The sequence below is a fragment of the Petromyzon marinus genome, chromosome 74, assembly GCF_048934315.1.
Source record: "Petromyzon marinus isolate PM22_M1 ecotype Great Lakes invasive population chromosome 74, UKy_Petmar_22M1.pri1.0, whole genome shotgun sequence".
Classification (NCBI taxonomy): domain Eukaryota; kingdom Metazoa; phylum Chordata; class Hyperoartia; order Petromyzontiformes; family Petromyzontidae; genus Petromyzon; species Petromyzon marinus.
Genome location: NC_133740.1, coordinates 4,343,207 through 4,367,476, shown reverse-complemented (window position 1 = coordinate 4,367,476; position 24,270 = coordinate 4,343,207). Strand labels below are relative to the sequence as shown.

Below are 24,270 nucleotides of genomic sequence, written 5' to 3'. Positions count from 1 at the left end.
AGCCCCCTTCTGGAAGCCTCTGGAACCCGCTAGGCGGTCCGACAAGGGAGGCGCGGTCAGGGCGGAGCCAGGCCGCGTCGTGTAACATAAAAGCAGCGGAGAGCGGGGAGCCCGTGGCTGCCGGCTCTGGGAAGTGGACTAGTCTCGTCGTCGTCCCCGTCGTCGCCGCCGTCTTCGCTAGCTACACGGTCAGGGTTGTGTTAAGGCGAGGCGACTTGGGAGATCGCGAGGACGGACCTGGGAACCTGAAGGCGTTAATAAAGAGGGTGCTCCTGAAAGACCTTGCCTCCTCCCGCTCCGCTGAGACGACACATTTAAGACCGAAGCAGCAGCAGCAGCAGTAGCAGGAGGGTTTCTCCACAACTCTGTGGCTGTCGCCTGATGAGGCTGCTGCTTGTTGTGGTGTTTGTTGTTGTGGTTGTTGTTGTGGTGTTTGTTGCTGTTGTAATCGCCGGCGAAAAGTCACAGTTACTCGAATTGTAAATGCTGTAGTGTGGGTTTATTCTCCAACAAAGACAAAGATCCCCCATATAGCCTGTAACGGACTGTAGGGGCAAGTGCTGTTAGCGAGCACCTATGAAGGCCGGAACAGTACAAGAGGGGGTGGGTGGCCAGCACCACGCCCGACCGCCTTTGTCTCCCCAGTGGCGATGTTTACACACCGCACCAGGTACTCATTTGAAGCTGAGTCGACCTAGGGGAGGCCCATGACCGGTTCAGATAATCGTCACTGGTTTTGGCCGTGAGCGGGAATCGAACCCAGGTCGCCGGGTTCATAGCGCAGCGCGCTAACCGCTACACCACCGCTCCCCATCACATACACACAGACAGCGGTTAGTGCTGAACTAGTAACTAATTGGCACGTTTTGTTCACGTGACAAACCTTAATTGATTTGGCTGTGTCGAGTAGTGGTGGGATTTACAACACATTTACAATTATGTGACTGAACCCTCAACACACAAAAAAACTACTTTATCATGAAATCGTACACTTGAATCCAGATTGAGCCTGCGTCCTCGAGATCAACGTGGGCATCAGTAAAACATACACACGGTACTGGCGGTGTCAAGATCGGCTTCTGTGAAGGAGGAGGCTTGTGAGGGACACTGCCACTGGGCAGTTGGAGGCAGTCGCTCTCGAGCAATAACAGCGGAGGGTAGTGGAGCAAACGTCACAGCAACGAGCGAAGTGCCAGGCGGATAAAACACAGCGAGTTGACACAGTACGGGGCATAGGTGGTGGTGCATTAGCCACTCATCTCAGTCAGCCAACCCATGGCACCTGCAGGATCTGTCCCGTGACCTCCTGCACCTAGCCTGGCACAGTAGGGGTCACAACTGGTGCATCTGCCAGTCGTCTCAGTCAGCCAACCCAGGGCACCTGCTGGGTCTGTCCCGTGACCTCCTGCACCTAGCCTGGCACAGTAGGGGTCACAACTGGTGCATCTGCCAGTCACACAGTCAGCCAATGCATGGCACCTGCAGGGTCTGTCCTGAGACCTCCTGCACCTAGCCTGGCACAGTAGGGGGGTACACAACACTTCAACGTTATCAAAATCAATTGTTGGCAAGCATGTTCTGCCACTGCCGATAGTTGTATTTGAGATAATTTAATATTTATTTGGTGTTCTTTTAGTCTTACGCTGATGTTACGTCCCGTCTGACCAATGTAGCATCTGCCACATAAACAATGAATCCGATATACACCTTCTATTGATAATTTAGGCAATTCATCTTTAGTGCATGATACTAGACTTTTAAATTTTGTGTACTGTACCAAATCTTACTTTAATGTTTTGCTTTTGCAAAACACGGGCTGATTTGTCAATTACTCCTGAGATATATGGTATTTAATTTTTTTTAACAATCTGATCGCTTTCAGCAGTGTTGCTTTGCGTTCGTGATTTGGCATTCAGTGCTCTGTTAATTTGAGCATTATTATGGCCATTCTGTCGTAGTGCTTCTTTAACGTGTCTAATCTCTCTCACTAGACTTTCACCATCTGACACTGTTTTTGCCCGATGTATATCGGATTAATTGTTTATGTGGTAGATGCTATATTGGTCAGATGGGACGTAACATCAGCGTAAGACTAAAACACACCAAATAAATATTAAATTATTTCAAACACAACTGTCGGCAGTGGCAGAACATGCTTGCCAACAATTGATTTTGATAACGTTGAAGTGTTGTGTAAAACTAATTATTACTGGCAAAGACTAATTAGATAATCCATTGAAATGGAGAGAAATAGAAATAGCTTTAATCGCTCTGACAGCTACAGGCTTAGTGCGGCCTGGAAGCATATTATTCATGAATACATATTACAATTCCTTATAGGGGAAACACTGATTACTAACGTAGTATATAATTACAATAATACACATTACAACTAAACTAATCTACAACTTATTACTAATCATAATAATCTAACCCCCCCCCCCCCCCGCGTCACCTTTAATTTCTGCACTTGAGTGGTTATAGTAATTGGGTTCAGTTATTAAATAATACACATTACAACTAATTACTAATCTACAACTTATTACTAATCTATTATACAATTACAATACCCCCTCCCCCACCTCAAATCACTGCACCTGATTGGGTTAACTGATGATGACGTCACCGTGCTGCTGCTCTATTTAAGACCGGGAGCAAGTGGAGGGCTTCACCATTCTGGCAGATTGCCCGATGATGCTGGATGTAATCACCAGCGAAACGTCACAGTACTCAAAACTTGTAAATGTTGTTGATTCACTCTTCAACACACCGGTGGGCTAAAGTAGTCTTTTGTCAACGTGACACTTTTTTTTACTGATTGGCCGTGTCGGGTGGTGGAGGGTTACGACACAAAAAATAACGCGATCTGACCCAAAAACCTTTATTATAAATAATATTTGTCGCGAAAGCCTCCAACGTGTTAAACAGGTCAAGGAGCCATTGCTTAGCGGTGAGTCCTAGGTATTATTGTATCATCTCAACTGGCATGTCGTCTACTCCTGCTGCCTTCCCGTGTTTAAGCAGGCCCATGCCGGCTTGTCACGTGCTATAAAAGAGCGATTTCGTTCTACAGCGTTTCTTCTTTAGCAAACGCTTCCCATTGCTGAGCCGTTGTTGTGCGACCCGGTTGGCGGTGACGTTTGGCACGGCTGGATGTGTGATGTTGCCACCTCCTAGCTTTCTCACGCTCGCCCGAGCGTTCATGTGTCATATTCGTGTTCACGATCGTCTCTCTCCCGGCACTGTGTCGCTCTACTCCTATATTGTCTATTAGGTTATCTCCCAAAGTAATAGTGGATTCTGAGAAGGGGTCGAGATTGGTATTATGTCTCGTAGAGAGCGTACAGCTCGGATATTGTGCTTGACCATGCCTGGGATCAGGGCAGGATTAAGGCATGGGATTTAGGGGCTGCAGCCTGGCAGCATCCGCCAGCTGGATGGCCTCCAGAGATTAAGTGAAAAGTTGTTTCACTTGTGAATGCTGCATTTTATTTGTTGTTAGCCTCGTAATAATACATTTTATTTTTCTATAACTGTTTTCCTTTTGAAAATATTACTGGAGGGGCTCACAGTACCCGTAGCCCAGGGGCCTCACAGTTCCTGTAGCCCAGGGGCCTCACGGTACCTGTAGCCCAGGGGCCTCACAGTTCCTGTAGCCCAGGGGCCTCACAGTACCTGTAGCCCAGGGGCCTCACAGTTCCTGTAGCCCAGGGGCTTCACGGTACCTGTAGCCCAGGGGCCTCACAGTTCCTGTAGCCCAGGGGCCTCACAGTTCCTGTAGCCCAGGGGCCTCACAGTTCCTGTAACCCAGGGGCCTCACAGTACCCGTAGCCCAGGGGCCTCACAGTACCTGTAGCCCAGGGGCCTCACAGTTCCTGTAGCCCAGGGGCCTCAGTTCCTGTAGCCCAGGGGCCTCACAGTACCTGTAGCCCAGGGGCCTCACAGTACCTGTAGCCCAGGGGCCTCACAGTACCTGTAGCCCAGGGGCCTCACAGTACCCATAGCCCAGGGGCCTCACAGTTCCTGTAGCCCAGGGGCCTCAAGTTCCTGTAGCCCAGGGGCCTCACAGTACCCGTAGCCCAGGGGCCTCACAGTACCCGTAGTCCAGGGGCCTCACAGTACCTGTAGCCCAGGGGCCTCACAGTACCTGTAGCCCAGGGGCCTCATAGTTCCTGTAGCCCAGGGGCCTCACAGTTCCTGTAGCCCAGGGACCTCACAGTACCTGTAGCCCAGGGGCCTCACAGTTCCTGTAGCCCAGGGGCCTCACAGTTCCTGTAGCCCAGGGGCCTCACAGTAGCTGTAGGCCAGGGGCCTCACAGAACCTGTAGCCCAGGGGCCTCACAGAACCTGTAGCCCAGGGGCCTCACAGTACCTGTAGCCCAGGGCCCTCACAGTACCTGTAGCCCAGGGGCCTCACAGTACCTGTAGCCCAGGGGCCTCACAGTTCCTGTAGCCCAGGGGCCTCACAGTACCTGTAGCCCAGGGGCCTCACAGTTCCTGTAGCCCAGGGGCCTCATGGTACCTGTAGGCCAGGGGCCTCACAGTACCTGTAGCCCAGGGGCCTCACAGTACCTGTAGCCCAGTGTCTCACGGTACCTGTAGCCCGGGGGACTACACAATCCTAATCCTGCCCTGCCTGGGATGTATCTTGTGCCCCTTGGGATGGAGCGGCAGGCACTTATTTTCACGGCCGTCGTGAAATCGCCGTAGTGCTCGTGGGTGGGAGTGATGTCCCCCGATTGATTCCTCCACTGCCTCTGTGAAGGCTATCCAATTGGCTTTTTTTCGGGTTGTATCGTCTGCGAAATGGAGTGATTTAGTGGTGACCCCAGTTTGATGCTTATAGGGCAGCGGTCCCCAACCTTTTTGGCACCAGGGACCGGTTTTGTGGAAGACAATTTTTTCACGGACCGAGGGGGGGGGGAGGGGGGTGTTCATCATTGAGTCTTTCCCCCTTTTCGAAGCTCTCCAGCGACGTTTGTTTTTTACTCATGTTGGCTACTAGGGGTTGGGGTTTGTGGGCTTACCAACACTGTGACAAGTGCGCAGTGCGGGAAAGAGGCCCGGAAGAAAGTGGTCAATAAAACAATGGGGGCGGGGGGCCACGCGCAGACTCACCGCTCACCTCCTGCTGTGCAGCCCGGTTCCTAGTAAGCCACGTACCCGTGGGTGGGGGAATTGGTTGAGTGGGTGGGTGAGTAGGTGAGTGAGTGGGTGAGTAGGTGAGTGGGTGGGTGAGTGGGTGAGTGGGTAGGTGAGTGGGTGGTTGGTTGAATTGGTTGGGTGAGTGGGTGGGTGAGTAGGTGAGTGGATGGGTGATTGGGTGGGTGAGTAGGTGAGTGGGTGGGTAGGTGAGTGGGTGGGTGAGTGGGTAGGTGAGTGGGTGGTTGGGTGAATTGGTTGGGTGAGTGGGTGGGTGAGTAGGTGAGTGTATGGGTGAGTGGGTGGGTGAGTAGGTGAGTGGGTGGGTAGGTGAGTGGGTAGGTGAGTGGGTGGTTGGGTGAATTGGTTGGGTGAGTGGGTGGGTGAGTAGGTGAGTGGATGGGTGATTGGGTGGGTGAGTAGGTGAGTGGGTGGGTAGGTGAGTGGTTGGGTGAGTGGGTAGGTGAGTGGGTGGTTGGGTGAATTGGTTGAGTGGATGGGTGAGTAGGTGAGTGGGTGGTTCTGAAAAATAGCTTGATAGCCCAGTGGGCCTTTACCTGGTAAAATAAAAATAGTAATCGTAGTCGCAGTATATCAACCAAGCCACTTTAAGAATCCAGGGTTCTGGAGACCACCTGGAGCAGATTCCAGGCACGTGCTGGCAATGATGGCGAACAAGTGGAGACTCTTTGACTTTTTGAAGCGATTAACATGCATTTGTTATCGCGTTACAGCGTAGTATTATCTGTTCTTTCTCCATTAAAAACGATAGTCCCATGTAAGTGTTAACATTTTTTTGAAGCATTCCTGTATTCAGACCGTGCAGTCGATGCAATTGAACGCGTGGCAGTAGTCGTGGGCGAATGACATTATTCTTCCGACAACATTTTTGGTCCAGTAACTCAAATTGCAAATGTTGCAGTGGGCTTTTCCTCTCCACGACGCAACCGGTGTGGGCTGACGTAGCCACTAATTTGGCCGCGTGTTGTTCCGCTGAGACACAAACCTCACCAAATGGGGCCGTGTCAGGTGGTCCGGGTTTGCGACACACACACCGCATCTTCACGCGATGGAACCCCGACAAAACAAAGCAAAAGATAAAAAAAAATATTTGCTGAAACGCACCTTCCAGGCGGCTGACGGGCCCCGACGCTTTATTAGCAGAAAAAAAAAATAGCAAAAACGCGACTGCCCGTGCCGTAACAACGCTCCGACGGACATCACCGCCACGCGGCACAACGGCCGAGCCTTTCAATAATATCTTCATCGTTAAAGTGATTGGTAACAGCATGCCAAAACAAAAAATCAAGTTCACCACCGACACGGTCGCCCGCTACATCACGCGCGCGCGCGCAAAGTGCTCGCCACAAATGAACTGCGGCACCTCGCCGACCTCGCCGACGAGCGTTGAAGGCACCATCGCGCGACACTCCGCTCATCCTCTGCGTAACCGTCGAACAAACACGGTGGTGGTGGTCGTCGTCGTCGCGCGGCGCCTTCGGACGCGCTGCCGCGGCCCGTCTGGAACGCTCCTTCGTCCTTCGTCGCTCCCTTCCAATATCAGGAAGCCGCTGGGCGCTACGGCCACGACCCTTTGTTTCCTGCTTGCATCGTGGTAGCGGCGACTCCGGCACTCGCGGGTCACCGGGTCACCGGGTCACCGGGTCACCGGGTCACCGGGTCACCGGGCGCCCCCCCCACCAAATCATCAAAAAAACGGAGGGGGGGAACCGTTTGTATGAGAAGGAGCAGCGCAGCGGGGGGGGGGGGGGGGGGGAGGGGGGGACACTGAGCGGAGCTCTCCCATGGTAAAGGCGACGACGTCGCAAACGAAGGAGGGGGGAGGAGGGGGGGGGGGAGAGCAAAAACAATTGTGCACGTCACGAGGGTGTGGTGTGCGCGGCGTGGTGCTCTCGGTCACAGGAATGTGGAATGTTCCCACACACACCCCCCCCCCCACCCCCCCCACCTCGTCCATTGCTTGCGTGAGCGTGGAGACGCTGAGTAAATTAATGCACCCGTAATTGGCAGCGAGCTATTTCCGCTTGATGTTCACTACCTCGCCCGGTATGCAGGAGGTCGTGGGTTAGACCCTGACACCACAGTGGCTAGGAGATGTTAACTACCTCGCCTGGTATACAGGAGGTCGTGGGTTAGACCTTGACACCACAGTGGCTAGGAGATGCTAACTACCTCGCCTGGTCTACAGGAGGTCGTGGGTTCCATCAAGAGCCTGACGATGCCTGCTGCTGTACATTTGGAATTTGCGTGTCTCTCTCACTCATCATCATCATCACGGTGGCGAGATGTTAATTACCTCGCCTGGTATGCAGGGGGTCGTGGGTTCAATGCCGACCCTCACACCTGCTGCTCCTGTACACTTGGAGTCTGCGTGTCTCTCTCACTCATCATCATCATCACGGTGGCGAGATGTTAATTACCTCGCCTGGTATGCAGGGGGTCGTGGGTTCAATGCCGACCCTCACACCTGCTGCTCCTGTACACTTGGAGTCTGCGTGTCTCTCTCACTCATCATCATCATCACGGTGGCGAGATGTTAATTACCTCGCCTGGTATGCAGGGGGTCGTGGGTTCAATGCCGACCCTCACACCTGCTGCTGCTGCTGTATACTTGGGAGTCTGCGCTCCGTATTCTGAATCGACATCAGCACGCGCTTAGAGCATTTCACTGCTGCCCTCCATGTCCACGTGGTGATGACGATTAGCCACTTTCGTTGAGCTGCCATCATTCGTGATTTGCCGGGTCGCTCCTAAACAATAAGAGCTCCACGGGAGCTCAGCGGCGGAGGGGCCTTACAGCCGGGGTCAAACGAAACACATTCTGGGGTGTGGTTTTAGGACTCTCATACGGCACGAACAGATGACCGATGGCTCGGTAACAAAAACAAAAATCAACGCCGCAAAGTGACGGGAGGACCTGGTCGTAGGCGTCGACGTCACGGGAACAAAACACGGCTCACAGAAACCGCCGGGGCAGAAACGTCGTGGATTTCTACTTGCGGGGTTTATCGAGGCCGCAATGAGTGAACGAACCAGAGACAGGTGGCAAGTAACATCCACTTGTTCCACTGCCATGCCGGTTACGGGTGGGAGAATCTGTCACGTCATGGTTTCTGAGATACTCCGCTCACTCTCACTCCACTCCTCACTCTCCACTCCTTACATTCCGCTCACTGAACTCCTTACACTTCACTCACTCTCCACTCCGTACATTCCACTCACTCAACTCCTTACACTTCACTCACTCTCCCCTCCTTACATTCCACTCACTCAACTCCTTACATTCCACTCACTCAACTCCTTACACTTCACTCACTCAACTCCTTACACTTCACTCACTCTCCACTCCTTACATTCCACTCTCTCAACTCCTTACACTTCACTCACTCTCACTCCTTACACTCCACTCACTCCTTACACTTCACTCACTCTCACTCCTTACATTCCACTCACTCAACTCCTTACACTTCTCACTCTCACTCCTTACACTCCACTCACTCAACTCCTTACACTCCACTCACTCAACTCCTTACACTCCACTCACTCCTTACATTCCACTTACTCAACTCCTTACACTCCACTCACTCTCACTCCTTACACTCCACTCACTCAACTCCTTACATTCCACTCACTCACTCCTTACACTCCACTCACTGAACTCCTTACACTTCACTCACTGAACTCCTTACACTTCACTCACTCAACTCCTTACATTCCACTCTCTCACTCATTACACTCCACTCACTCAACTCCTTACACTCCACTCACTCCTTACACTTCACTCACTCACTCATTACACTCCACTCACTGAACTCCTTACACTTCACTCACTCCTTACACTTCACTCACTCTCACTCCTTACACTCCACTCACTCTCACTCCTTACACTCCACTCCTTACACTTCACTCACTCTCCACTCCTTACACTTCACTCACTCCTTACACTCCACTCACTCTCACTCCTTACACTCCACTCACTCAACTCCTTACATTCCACTCACTCACTCCTTACACTCCACTCACTCAACTCCTTACATTCCACTCACTCTCACTCATTACACTCCACTCACTCAACTCCTTACACTCCACTCACTCTCACTCCTTACACTTCACTCACTCACTACATTCCACTCACTCAACTCCTTACACTCCACTCACTGAACTCCTTACACTTCACTCACTCCTTACACTCCACTCACTCTCACTCCTTACATTCCACTCACTCAACTCCTTACACTTCTCACTCTCACTCCTTACACTCCACTCACTCTCACTCCTTACACTTCACTCACTCACTCATTACATTCCACTCACTCAACTCCTTACACTTCACTCACTCCTTACACGCCACTCACTCAACTCCTTACACTTCTCACTCTCACTCCTTACACTCCACTCACTCTCACTCCTTACATTCCACTCACTCAACTCCTTACACTCCACTCACTCTCACTCCTTACACTCCACTCATTCAACTCCTTACACTCCACTCACTCACTCCTTACACTCCACTCACTCTCACTCCTTACACTTCACTCACTCTCACTCCTTACATTCCACTCACTCAACTCCTTACACTTCTCACTCTCACTCCTTACACTCCACTCACTCAACTCCTTACACTCCACTCACTCACTCCTTACATTCCACTTACTCAACTCCTTACACTCCACTCACTCTCCACTCCTTACACTCCACTCACTCTCCACTCCTTACACTCCACTCACTCAACTCCTTACACTTCACTCACTCTCACTCCTTACATTCCACTCACTCAACTCCTTACACTCCACTCACTCCTTACACTCCACTCACTCTCACTCCTTACACTCCACTCACTCAACTCCTTACACTTCACTCACTCTCACTCCTTACATTCCACTCACTCAACTCCTTACACTTCACTCACTGAACTCCTTACACTCCACTCACTCTCACTCCTTACACTCCACTCACTCAACTCCTTACACTTCACTCACTCTCACTCCTTACACTCCACTCACTCAACTCCTTACATTCCACTCACTCTCACTCCTTACATTCCACTCACTCTCACTCCTTACACTCCACTCACTCTCACTCCTTACACTCCACTCACTCTCACTCCTTACACTCCACTCACTCTCCACTCCTTAGATTCCACTCACTCAACTCCTTACACTTCACTCACTCTCCACTCCTTACATTCCACTCACTCAACTCCTTACACTCCACTCACTCAACTCCTTACACTTCACTCACTCTCATTCCTTACATTCCACTCAAACTCCTTACACTCCACTCACTCAACTCCTTACACTCCACTACTCACTCTCCACTCACTACACTTCTTACACTCCACTCACTCCTTACACTCCACTCCTTACACTCAGCTCCTTACACCCCACTCACTCTCTACTCACTCCATTCCTTACACTCCACTCACACACCTACGATTAGCACGGTTGGCAATGTACGGTGCAAAATAAGTTCAACATGCATACAGACAAATCTAAACTATTTTTTAATTTTACCAGATAAGGCCTACTGAGCTATATGGCTCTTTTTCAGAAGCAACCTGTCCATCACAAATGAAAGCTCAACAAAGTGGCTTTTCATCATCATCAGTAAATCTATAGCAGCCAAATACTCTTAACACGTGGTGACGTTGATTCTAAACATGGAGGTGAAAAACCGGAGGACCCGCAGAAAAATCCACGCGACCACGGGGAGAGACACGCAAACTCCAAATATACAGCAGCAGGCGTCAGGCAGGGTCGGGATCAAAACCCACGACCTCCTGCATACCAGGGGAGGTAGTTAACATCTCCTAACGACCGTGATGATGATTATGATCAGGAGAGACACGCAAACTCCAAATACACAGGCGGCGTCAGGATCGGGATCAGAACCCACGACACCTCCTGCGTACCGGGCGAGGCAGTAAACCTCTTTTAGCCACCGCGGGCCGTGGTTGTGGCACTCCCTCCGCAAAATGAGAACGAGGAATGCGAGCAGAGCGTCGGCGGCCCGTCCGTGTGCGCGTGGCAGTCGCGATGAGGAGCGGAAGTCCCCGGGGCTCCCGTGAAAAATTAAAACCGCCCCACCTCCACCACCCTCGCAAAAAAAATATATATTTTTCTTACTCGGCGTTGCTTGCGTGTGTAAAACGTCACGTCCACAAAGGTCTCCCGGCGACACGTTAACCCCGGGCCCTGCCCACCCCACCACGTAACCTCCAGTCGAGAAGAGCGGAGGGGCACACAAAGGCGACAATCTTTCGGCGTCATCGCGTACCAGGAATTGAAAGTGCCTCCCCACCCCCCCCGGCCCCCAACAAAAAAATAAACCGTTTAAAAAAATTAACACAAACCGTAGCAACAATAACCGAACTTGATTGCCACAACCCAATGTATTTACAACTGCGGCACAACCTGTGCTGTTTCACCCTTCGTCTCCCTCCTCCTTCCCGGCTCCTCGTCGAGGAGCAATAAAAAAACCAACATCACCGCGCAAATTCCGGCGGGCGTCATCCTCCCAGCAGCAACGGCGGCTATTGGCTCGCCTTCGGACGGCGGTCACCGCATGCATCACCGTCGCGCGGCGGTGGCGGCGCTTCCAGACGCGCTGCTCCCGCGGGCCGTCTGGAACGCACCCTGCCGCCTTCAGGACTGCTTGCCGCCGCTGTTGTTTTCGTCCTTCAACGTGCGTGCCCGCCCGCAGCGCGATTTTGGGCGCCCAAAAACAAAAGCGTCCACCGCGCTTGTTGCTCGGCTACGGCGGGGTGGAGCCTCCCCTACCGCCCCCACCGCCCCTACCGCCGCCCCTACCGCCCCTACCGCCGCCCCTACCGCCGCCCCCACGCTCCGTCCGCTCCCCGACTGCCGGTGGGAGCGGCAATCCCAGCAAAGCGGCGGCGGAAGTTGGCGGGATGTTGAAGCGCACCGATCGGAACGGCTGCTTGGTGCCGCTGCCACCGCAGCTGGCTTTGAGGATGCTGCAGGGCGGCGCCGACGAGGTGGAGAGCCTCCCGGCGTCGTCGGCGGAACAGCGGCGCCTGATGACGACATTCCGCTCGTGCCAGGGTTCGTCGGGAGGAAGCGGCGGAAGCGGCGGAAGCGGAAGCGGCGGAAGCGGCGGAAGCAGGGGCTGTTGTCGCGGGTGCTTGGGTGCCGCCGCCGCCGCCGCCGCCGCCGGCTTCATGACCCTGCGGAGGTCGTGCTCGAAGTCCCGTTCGGTGGTGCTCACAATGGCGCCCCGCGAGTGGGCGTTGCTGATGAGGCTCTTCCAGTCCTCGATAACCTGCGGCGGTCGTCGGGGGGTTACGTTCAGACGCCGGGCAAAAGGGGTGGGGGGTTAGGGATGGTGGGGGCCCGGGGGGGGGGGGGGGAGGGGGTCTGGATAGCCAAATTCAGCTCGTTGAACTAAAACGTGTGTGGGGACTCCGCTACTTACGACTACTCAACTTACGTACTGCAAACCCGGTCAGTATGTCCAGTTGCCTGTTCGGACCGAGAGTCGTAAGTTCAACAGCCGTGCAATAGATGGCGGTGGTGGCATCTACGTCTGCAGAACGTGAAGAACCAGTGGCATCTACATCTGCTGAACGTGAAGAACCAGTGGCATCTACTTCTGCAGAACGTGAAGAACCAGTGGCATCTACATCTGCAGAACGTGAAGAACCAGTGGTATCTACGTCTGTAGAACGTGAAGAACCAGTGGCATCTACATCTGTAGAACGTCAAGAACCAGTGGCATCGACATCTGCAGAACGTGAAGAACCAGTGGCATCTACATCTGCAGAACGTGAAGAACCAGTGGCATCTACATCTACTGAACGTGAAGAACCAGTGGCATCTACATCTGCAGAACGTGAAGAACCAGTGGCATCTACATCTGCAGAACGTGAAGAACCAGTGGTATCTACATCTGTAGAACGTGAAGAACCAGTGGAATCTACATCTACAGAACGTGAAGAACCAGTGGCATCTACATCTGCAGAACGTGAAGAACCAGTGGAATCTACATCTACAGAACGTGAAGAACCAGTGGCATCTACATCTGCAGAACGTGAAGAACCAGTGGCATCTACTTCTGCAGAACGTGAAGAACCAGTGGCATCTACATCCACTGAACGTGAAGAACCAGTGGCATCTACATCCACTGAACGTGAAGAACCAGTGGCATCGACATCTACAGTACGTGAAGAACCAGTGGCATCTACATCTGCAGAACGTGAAGAACCAGTGGCATCTACATCTGCAGAACGTGAAGAACCAGTGGCATCTACATCTGCAGAACGGGAAGAACCAGTGGCATCTACATCTGCAGCACTTACACGAAAGATAACACAGATCTCCCGTATAGCTTTAGCAGACTTTTGGGGCAAGTGCTGTTAGCGAGTAGCACCTATGAAGGCCGGCACGGCACAAGAGGGGGTGAGAGGCCAGCACCACGCCCGGATGTCTTTGTCTCCCCAGTAATGACGTTTACTACACACAGCACCAGGTACTCATTTGAGGCTGAGTTGACACATACACACACACCACGCACACACTAACATCAACAACCGCCATTCGCCACTAAGTGGCGGTGACGTCACCACGACGCTTGTGCCAGGCTATGTGCACCTTGAGGCCACGTGAAGTGTCGAATGCCCGCTGGCAGGAGGTCACGGGGCAGACCCAAGTGCCACGGGTCGACTGACTGAGATGACTGGCTGATGCACCACCTGTGCCCCCTACTGTGCCAACCTGCTGTGCTTTAGCCACCCGGCGCTCCGCTCGTTGTTCTGAGCGTCGCTCCTCCGCCCTCCATTGTTGATGGAGGGCGACTGACTCCAACTGCCCAGCAGCGTCCTTCACGAGCCCCCTCCACAGAGGGCGATCTTGACACCGCTGGTACCAGTCATCGGCAAGTCCACTCAGCTCCACATACTCCTTTACCACATCACTCCATCTCTTCTCTAGCCCGTGCCGCGCCTGTTTAGCCCCCTCTATCCGGCCAAACAAAAGCTGTTTAGGAATGCGGTGACTTGGCATGTGGGCTACATGGCCCAGCCAACGCAGCCTTGCCTGCTGGAGCTCACCAATGGGACTTTGTCTAGATCTTTCAAACATTTGTGAGCTCCTCATACAATCCAGCCTGGTCAAACCCAAGATGGATCATAGGCAGGCCAGCCTAAATGTTTCTAACCGGCGAAGATGTTCCATTAGGGGGGTCCACGTTTCACAAGCGTAGAGAAGGGAGGGAATGACTGTGGCCGAGAAGATCTGAAGCTTAGTGCGGAGCGACAGACCAGGTAGCTTCCACATAGCGTTACGCAACTGATGAAAAGATATTGCGCTCAACTGATTCAGAGTGAGACCTCTGCTGTTAAACCGGAGCCGGTCATAAGCACTCTGCCCAGATATGGGAAACTCTCCACTCTCTCCACAACTGCCCCATCACCAATTGGGAGTTGTGGGGGTGGAGTGTCCGGTGGTACAAAATACCCTGGCAGGTGCTTAGTTTTGGTGGGGCTGATAGTAAGGCCCCACCTCTTAGTGGCAAGCTCCAGGTTTAGCAGCAGCGCCTCCAACTCCTCCTCTGAGTATTTTGTTTGGGAGATCATCTCTGCCCGGTGCCTTTCCTGGTCTCAGACTCTGGATCGCCTTTAGTACTTCCTCAACAGATGGCACCTCAGCCAGTCACTTACAGGGGGTGAATTAAAATATTTGGGGCACCGCAGCCTCCGCAGGGTCATCCTCACTTTGCCCCACGATGTTTCCCATGTCGAGGGATTTCCCCTCCCCAAGGACTTCACAGAAATGCTCAGCAAATCTGCAAACCTGTTCCTGGGGGTCGGAGATTGGATCACCGTTTTTCCCCTAATGATGGTTATAGGTGTGGCGCTGCAGGTAACTTTTTTATGGAGGTAAATAGGGATTTGTGATCGCGGGCCATTGAGACAGACTCCATCTTCACAGCAACCTGCGACCACCACCCATCCTTGCAGCACCTCACGGCTCTCCGAACCTCAGAGCGAAGGCTGCGGTAAGCCGCCTCATTCTCTAACGTGGGATTCTGTAGCCTGTGACAGTGGGCCTGTCGCTTTTTCTCAACCATCCTCAACACCTTCTCTGTCAGCCAGGGTCTCCGGGGAGGTCTGGACCGCGTACCCAAAGCAGCCATTGCATCTGCATGAGTCGCAGTCCTAAACCTCGCCCATTTACCCTCGACATCAGGAGGAGTGGGGGACGATGCCAATCCCAGCCGCAAGCGATGATGAAATTCTTGCTTGCAACTTTCATCAGATAACTGAGACCAGGCCACCTTAGTTTGGAATGGGGTCCTGGGTGTACACCCACCACCGGAGTGGAAGAATGGCAGGCGCATCTTACAGATGACAAGTCGATGGTCAGAGGGCAGATCAGCTCCACGGTAGGTCCTGGTGTCAAGGACATGGGCCCGCATCCGCTGATCCGTCACTTTGTAGTCCGGCAGATGTTCTTGCTTGGACCCGGCATGCACCCATGATGTTGTGTGGATGTGCCGATGCCTGAACAGCGTGTTGGTAATTACAAGCCCATGGGCTGCACAAAAATCTAGCAGCCTCCTACCGTTGTTATTGAGCTGATCTGGCCCATGCCTTCCAATCACTCAAGACCAGGTGCCATTATCATGACCAACTCGGGCATTGAAGTCACCCAACCAGATGACTCTATCCCGAGGGGCCACTTTAGCCAGCACCTGTGACAGGAGGTAATAGAAGGCATGTGACTCATCGGCCTTGCATGCATCCCTCCACGGATGTTCGTCTTCGGTGGGGGCATAAGTCACCATGACCACCACTCCTGGCCTCCGGTTGATGGGAAGTAGCCTGGGGCTTACAGCTTTCCACACCTCACCGCCACGCTCCCACGCCCCCCCCTTCATTCTTTTGTTCAGAAGAAGAGCCACTCCCTGTTGTTTAGTAGTCTCCTGCCCCGAGTAGATGACTGTCCACCTCTCATGGTGGCAGTAGCCAGAGCCGGTCCACCGGGCCTCCTGAATGGCACAGAGATCCAGGCGGTACCGGTCCAGCTCCCGACAGAGGAGTGGCAGCCTCTCCTCAGCAGTGAGCGAACATTCCACGTGGCCACACGAAGTGGCTTTTTGTCGTTTCTGGAGGAGCCCCGAGGGTAATGATTCAATCTCCTGGCTCCGCCAAATGGGGTTTGGCCAGGAGACGTCATAGACGCCTGTCCCCCCCGTGGGGCCTCCGGCACCAGCTTATTAATCAGATATTTTAGATGCACACACACTAACATCACACACACACTAATATCATACACACGCACGCACACGCAACGCGCGTCTCGAGGAACCGACAACTTGCCTGGAGTGTTCGGAGGTGGCCCACGATGATGAGCGAGTACTTGGCGCGCGTGAGCGCCACATTTAGACGCTTGCGATCCGCCAGAAATCTGTTGGCGCGCGCACACACACAACAACAGCCGCCATTTGCCACTAGGTGGCGGTGACGTCACCACGGCGCCATTGCCAGGCCAGGTGCATTTTGATCCCCCGTGTAGCCTTAACAGGCTGTAGGGGCAAGTGCCGTTGGCGAGCACCTATGAAGGCCGGAACGGCACACGAGGGGGTGTGTGGCCAGCACCACGCCCGGCCGCCTTTGTCTCCCCAGTGGCGATGTTGACTAAACACCGCACCAGGTACTCATTTGAGGCCGAGTCGACCTAGGAGAGGCCCGGGATCGGTTCAGATAATCGTCACTGTTGGTGTTGGCCGTGAGCGGGAATCGAACCCGGGTCGCCGGGTTCATAGCGCAGCGTAGCGCTAACCGCTACACCACCGCTCCCCATGACACACGCACGCACGCACAACATCTGTGACCTAATCCGCGAGGATCTGCGGGCATCCCGGGGAGACGCGCGTGCCGCCTGCGGGCCGAGATTCCGTACCCGATTCCCCTGGCGGAGGAGCTGTGCGCGCGCACGCACGTCACCACGATGTAGTCACGCTCCTGGCCCTGGAATCCCTCCACCGTGTTCACGTCCACGTGCCTGCGCCGGGGGACAACACGGCCAAGCACGCCATAACGTGGTTGCAGCGGTGCGCGCGGTAACGGTTCACGGTGCGCATTGTACCACGTTGCAACGGCGGGCGTTTCCCCCGCTCTCAACCGGGGTCAAATTGATCTTGCCCGTAGCAATCTGGCAACTAGGCTGCACGTGGTCAACAGGCCTGACTCTCGATTTAAAGCCTTCGTGGCCGCAAGGGTTCATCTTCTTTGGTTCTTTCGGTAAAGTCACCACCACGTAGAATGGGAATAAAATAATAAATTGATAAAGTAAAGTAACGCGGTAAAATTCTCACGGCGTTTCGGGCCACAACACAAGCGGGCCTTCATCAGGTGAAGGGGACGAGACTGTCTGGAGGACAGCGCTGGAGCGAACAAAGCCAAGCTCAGATCGCCACCTTTAAGCTGTGTGAGAAGAAACAAAGCGCCTTGACAAAGGAATTAGCATAGAATTTAGCATTGAAATGGCTGAGTGAATAGCTTGTGACTGGTCACAGAAATGGCTATGTTAAAGTTAAAACATACACATCCACAAACAGGAGAATTTAGCTAATTCCTTTGTCAAGGCGCTTTGTTTCTTCTCACACAGCTTAAAGGTTGCGATCTGAGCGTGGCTTTGTTCGCTCCAGCGCTGTCCTCCAGACAGTCTCGTCCCCTTCACCTGATGAAGGCCACTTGTGTTGTGGCCGAAACGTCGTGAGAATATTATTGTGTTATTTTATTTTATCAAGTTATTATATTATTCTCATTCTACGTGACTTTACCGAAAGAACCAAAGAAGAGGCCTGGCTCTGCCGATGAGACCCAGCAGGTCGGCGACTGGGGCGCAGAGTCTACTGCATACCCGGCAAGGTAGTTAACATTCCCCAGCCACCGTGCTGATGATGATGATGAGAGAGAGAGAGAGAGAGACACGCAAATTCCAAATATACAGCAGCAGGTATCTTCAGGCTCGAAGATCGAACCCACGGCCTCCTGCACACCACGCGAGGGAGAGAAAACCTCTCCATGGCGAGGGAGTTCACATCTCGCCGGCGCTACCTGGCTCTCCCTCCGAGGCTGTCGGCCAGCATCTTCGCCATGAGGTGCTTCTGGGCCAGGTAGGGGGTGATGACTCCCAGCCAGCGATCCTCCGGACGCGACAGCATGAAGCTGATGAGATGTGCTGCCACCCGCGCCTCCACCCGGTTCACGTACGAGCTGCCGGCAGGGGCGAGGAGGTGGACGAGGTGGTGATGGTGTACGAGGTGGTGATGGTGGACGAGGTGATGGTGGACGAGGTGATGGTGGACGAGGTGATGGTGGACGGGGTGGTGGTGGTGGACGAGGTGGTGATGGTGGACGAGGTGATGGTGGGCGAGGTGATGGTGGACGAGGTGGTAATGGTGGACGAGGTGGTAATGGTGGACGAGGTGGTGATGGTGGACGAGGTGATGGTGGACGAGGTGATGGTGGACGGGGTGGTGATGGTGGACAAGGTGGTGATGGTGGATGAGGTGATGGTGGACGAGGTGGTGGTGGACGAGGTGATGGTGGACGAGGTGATGGTGGACGAGGTGGTGATGGTGGACGAGGTGATGGTGGACGAGGTGGTGGTGGACGAGGTGATGGTGGACGAGGTGATGGTGGACGAGGTGGTGATGGTGGACGAGGTGATGGTGGACGAGGTGGTGATGGTGGACGAGGTGGTGATGGTGGACGAGGTGGTGGTGGACGAGGTGATGGTGGACGAGGTGGTGATGGACGAGGTGATGGTGGACGAGGTGGTGACGGTGGACGAGGTGATGGTGGACGAGGTGGTGATGGTGGACGAGGTGGTGATGGTGGACGAGGTGGCGATGGTGGACGAGGTGGATGAGGCGGATGAGGCGGATGACGAGGACGTGCGTGAGGAGTTGGACAGTGGGAGAAGCGAGAGAAGTGAAGGGGAGTCATGGGGAGGTGGAGAAAGGGAAAGAGACAGGGAGAACTTCCATTTATTGTGACCAGGTAAGACCCCACTGAACGATTAGCCCTGACCTGGCCTCGCCCAACGAAGTTGCTCATCGTCATCAACGCGTGGAGATTTACAGCAGCAGCTAAATAACTTTCAACGCGTGGTGGTGATGTTGATTCTAAATGTGGAGGGGAAAAAGCCGAAGGACCCGGAGACAAAATTCAAGTGACCACGGGGAGAGAGAGAGAGAGATGCAGATTCCAACTATACAGCAGCAGCAGCAGGCATCGTCAGGGTCAGGATCTAACCCACGACCTCCTGTGTACCAGGCGAGGTAGTCAACATCTCCTAGCCACCGTGATGATGATGAGAGAGAGAGAGAGAGATGCAGATTCCAACTATACAGCAGCAGCAGGCATCGTCAGGGTCAGGATCTAACCCACGACCTCCTGTGTACCAGGTGAGGTAGTTTAACATCTCCTAGCCACCGCAAGTGGTGACCACTACAAGACACGTGGTGCTGATGGTGGTGGTGACGCTGGTTTGACAGCAGAGGTCTCACTACGAATCAGTCGAGGGGCATTATCTTTTCATCGGTTGCGTAACGCTGTGTGGAAGCTACCTGGTTTGTCGCTCCGCACTAAGCTTCAGGTCTTCTTGGCCACGGTCATTCCCTCCCTTCTCTACGCTAGCGAAACATGGACCCCCCTAATGGAACATCTTCGCCAGTTAGAAACATTTAGGCTGGCCTGCCTACGATCCATCCTGGGTTTAACCAGGCTGGATTGTGTGAGGAGCTCATAAATCCTTGAAAGATCTGGACAAAGTCCCATCGGTGAGCCCCTCCGGCAGGCAAGACTGTGTTGGCTGGGTCATGTAGCCCGCATGCCCAGCCACCGCATGCCGAAACAGCTTTTGTTCGGCCGGATCGAGGGGGTTAAACGGGCGCGGCACGGGCTAGAGAAGAGATGGAGTGATGTGGTACAGGAGGACGTGGAGCTGAGTGGACTTGCTGATGACTGGTACAAGCGGTGTCAAGATCAGTCTCCATGGAGGAGGCTCGTGAAGGACGCTGCTACCGGGCAGTTGGAGGCAGAGCGATGCTCACAACAACGAGCGGAGCGCTGGGTGGCTAAAGCACAGCAATTTGGCACCGTAAGGGGCACAGGTGGTGCATCAGCCAGTCATCTCAGTCAATCGACCCGTGGCACCTGCTAGGTCTGCCCCGTGACATCCTGCCAGCGGACGTTCGACACTTCACGTGGCCTCAAGGTGCACATGGCCTGGCACAAGCGCCGTGGTGACGTCACCGCCACTTAGTGGCGAACGGCGGTTGTTGTTGTTATTGGTGGTGCTGGTCCTGCTGGTGGTGCTGGTGCCGGTGGTGGTGCTGGTGCCGGTGCTGGTGCTGGTGGAAGTGGTGGCGCTGCTGGTGGTTCTGGTGGAGGTGCTGCTGGTGGTGGTGCTGGTGGTGCTGCTGGTGGTGGTGCTGGTGGTGCTGCTGGTGGTGCTGGTGCTGGTGGTAGTGGTGCTGGTGGTAGTGGTGGTGGTGGTGCTGGTGGTGGTGCTGGTGGTGCTGGTGCTGGTGGTGGTGCTGGCAGTGCTGGTGGTGCTGGCGGTGGTGCTGGTAGTGGGGGTAGTGGTGGTGGTGCAGGTGGTGGTGGTGCAGGTGGTGGTGGTGCTGGTGGTGGTGCTGGCAGTGCTGGTGGTGCTGGCGGTGGTGCTGGTAGTGGGGGTAGTGGTGGTGGTGCAGGTGGTGGTGGTGCAGGTGGTGGTGGTGCTGGTGGTGGTGCTGGCAGTGCTGGTGGTGCTGGTGGTGGTGCTGGTGGTGGTGCTGGTAGTGGTGGTGGTGCTGGTGGTGGTAGTGGTGGTGCTGGTGGTGGTGCTGGTGGTGGTGGTGGTGCTGGTGCTGGACTCACTCTCCCTGCTTCTCCTCCTGGCTGTCCGCGACATCGAACACGAGGTACGGCTGGAATGTGGAGCCGTTGCAGCGTCTCTCCGCGGTGACTCTGCAGCGACAAGAGGGGAGGCCACCCAGTTCACACCCCGTCCGGGGGATCGGCAAAAAACCCGCAAGTTGATGTGCCGCTACCTGTTGGTGCCGGTAACCTGTTGGTGGTGAGGTCTAAGTGTAGTGTAGTAGTTCACCACGGTACCTGTTGGTGGTGAGGTCTAAGTGTAGTGTAGTAGTTCACGACGGTACCTGTTGGTGGTGAGGTCTAAGTGTAGTGTAGTAGTTCACCACGGTACCTGTTGGTAGTGAGGTCTAAGTGTAGTGTAGTAGTTCACGACGGTACCTGTAGGTAGTGAGGTCTAAGTGTAGTGTAGTAGTTCACGACGGTACCTGTTGGTGGTGAGGTCTAAGTGTAGTGTAGTAGTTCACCACGGTACCTGTTGGTAGTGAGGTCTAAGTGTAGTGTAGTAGTTCACCACGGTACCTGTTGGTGGTGAGGTCTAAGTGTAGTGTAGTAGTTCACCACGGTACCTGTTGGTAGTGAGGTCTAAGTGTAGTGTAGTAGTTCACGATGGTACCTGTTGGTAGTGAGGTCTAAGTGTAGTGTAGTAGTTCACCACGGTACCTGTTGGTGGTGAGGTCTAAGTGTAGTGTAGTAGTTCACGGCGGTACCTGTTGGTAGTGAGGTCTAAGTGTAGTGTAGTAGTTCACCACGGTACCTGTTGGTGGTGAGGTCTAAGTGTAGTGTAGTAGTTCACCACGGTACCTGTTGGTGGTGAGGTCTAAGTGTAGTGTAGTAGTTCACCACGGTACCTGTTGGTGGTGAGTTCTCCGCGGTAGACGTAGGAGGCAGGGAACGTGGCGATGTCGGGGTGCATGCGGTACTGCATGCTCAGCAGCATCACCGGACCCAGCCATTCGCCTTTGCCACGGAGCGACGCCGATGCCGGAGTGGCGGCACCGCGCACGCACTCGTAGAGACGCTCCATCAACGACTGCCCATAGCGCAGCTCCTGCGCTCTCTGGCAGGGATGGTGGGGGGAGGTGGCGGGCGGTACGAGGGGGGGGGGGGGCACCGGGCGGTGGGGGGTGGAGGGGAGGAGGGAGAGGGAAGGGGAAGGCGGGGAGGAGAGGGATGTGGAGGAGGTAAGGAGAGGGGGAAGGAAAGAAGAGGAGAGGGGGTCAGCGGAGGGGTGTGAGTGGAGCAGGGAGAGTGCGAGTGGTCGGTGAGCGGACGAACAGGCGGGTGGGCGGGTCAGCGGACGAGCGGACGAGCAGGCAGACCGGTGGGCGAGCAAGTCGGTGAGCGGGTGAGCAAGTGGGTGAGTGGGCGAGGGGGCGTGGGGGCGAGTGGGTGGGCGAGCGTGCGGGCGGGAGGGCGGGCGAGGGCCGTACTTTGCTCAGCACGGTGGGTGGCAGCTGCTCTGGGTCCCCCACTAGCACCAGCTTGCTGGAGTGGTGCATGAGAGGGATGAGGGAGTCCATCTCGCACGCCTGGCCAGCCTGTCGCACAAAGACAAAAATAATCCACACCTCTGTACGTAGCCTTCGCACGCGGGCGAGGGCAAGTGCCGTGAGCGAGCGGTATAGCAGCGCACGTGAAGGCCGGCACTGGGGCGCACGGCAGGAATCGGAATTTGGGTTGCCGGGTTCGTAGCGGCGGCGCGCTAACCGCTGCGCCGCCGCTCCCCACAAAGAAACGCAAAGACGAAGTACCCTCGGTGTAGCCTCAACAGACTGTCGGGGCAAGTGCTGTTAGCGAGCAGCGCCTATGAAGGCCGGCACGGCACACGAGGGGGTGGGGTGGGCAGCACCACGCCCAGCCGCCTTTGTCTCCCCCAGTGGCGATGTTTAATACACACCACGCCAGGTGCTCATTTGAGGCTGCGTCGACCTAGGGGATGTCCAGGACTGGATCAGATAATCGGGGTAGAACACACAAACTCCACTCTCACTCACTCTGTAGAACAGGGGTAGAACACACAAACTCCACTCACTCACTCTGTAGAACAGGAATAGAACACACAAACTCCACTCACTCACTGTAGAACAGGGCTAGAACACACAAACTCCACTCACTCACTCTGTAGAACAGGGGTAGAACACACAAACTCCACTCACTCACTATGTAGAACAGGAGTAGAACACACAAACTCCACTCACTCTGTAGAACAGAGGTAGAAGACACAAACTCCACTCACTCACTCTGTAGAACAGGAGTAGAACACACAAACTCCACTCACTCACTCTGTAGAACAGGAGTAGAACACACAAACTCCACTCACTCACTCTGTAGAACAGGAGTAGAACACACAAACTCCACTCACTCACTCTGTAGAACAGGGATAGAACACACAAACTCCACTCACTCACTATGTAGAACAGGAGTAGAACACACAAACTCCACTCACTCTGTAGAACAGGGGTAGAAGACACAAACTCCACTCACTCACTCTGTAGAACAGGGGTAGAACACACAAACTCCACTCACTCACTCTGTAGAGCAGGAGTAGAACACACAAACTCCACTAACTCTGTAAAACAGGAGTGGAACACACAAACTCCACTCACTCACTCTGTAGAACAGGGGTAGAACACACAAACTCCACTCACTCACTCTGTAGAACAGGGGTAGAACACACAAACTCCACTCTAAAACGATTTTTATTTGATTTTACCAAGGCCCCACTGAGCTATTCGTTATTTTTCAGAAGCGGCCTCGCTACCACAAATGAGTGGATTGTCATCGGCATCATCACGTGGAAATGTCTACCACCAGCCAAAGACTCTGAACGCGTGGTGATGTTGATTCTAAATGTGGAGGGGAAAACTGGAGGACCTGGAGATAATTCCACGCGACCACCACAGGGGGAGAGAGAGAGACGCAAACTCCAAACATGCAGCAGTAGGCAACGTCAGGGTCGGCATCGAACCCACGACCTCCTGTAGACCAGGCGAGGTAGTTAACATCTCATAGCCACCGCGATGATGATGATGAGAGAGACACAGACCTCCTGTAGATCAGGCGAGGTAGTTAACATCTCATAGCCACCGCGATGATGATGATGAGAGAGATGCAAACTCCTAATATACAGCAGGTGCCAGGGTAGGGATCGAACCCACGACCTCCTGTACACCAGGCGAGGTAGTTAATATATCATAGCCGGGGGGATGGGA

The 24,270-nt window shown here is 54.2% G+C and overlaps 1 protein-coding gene across 6 annotated transcripts in view; it reads right to left on the bottom strand.

The window, feature by feature from the left end:
• Positions 1–6,268: 6,268 nt before the first annotated feature.
• LOC142907064 (putative helicase senataxin) overlaps positions 6,269–24,270 on the bottom strand; it is a 108,262-nt gene continuing 90,260 nt past the window's right edge. For all 6 annotated transcript variants that reach the window (XM_076056001.1, XM_076056003.1, XM_076056004.1 and 3 more), the window contains 7 exons: positions 22,489–22,596; positions 21,907–22,115; positions 21,059–21,148; positions 18,245–18,403; positions 17,085–17,186; positions 16,502–16,589; positions 6,269–12,444 (listed from right to left, as the gene is read on the bottom strand). In XM_076056001.1, the coding sequence (XP_075912116.1) occupies positions 11,917–12,444; positions 16,502–16,589; positions 17,085–17,186; positions 18,245–18,403; positions 21,059–21,148; positions 21,907–22,115; positions 22,489–22,596 (1,284 nt within the window). In that variant the 3' untranslated portion in view covers positions 6,269–11,916. The remainder of the gene's footprint in view (positions 12,445–16,501; positions 16,590–17,084; positions 17,187–18,244; positions 18,404–21,058; positions 21,149–21,906; positions 22,116–22,488; positions 22,597–24,270) is intronic.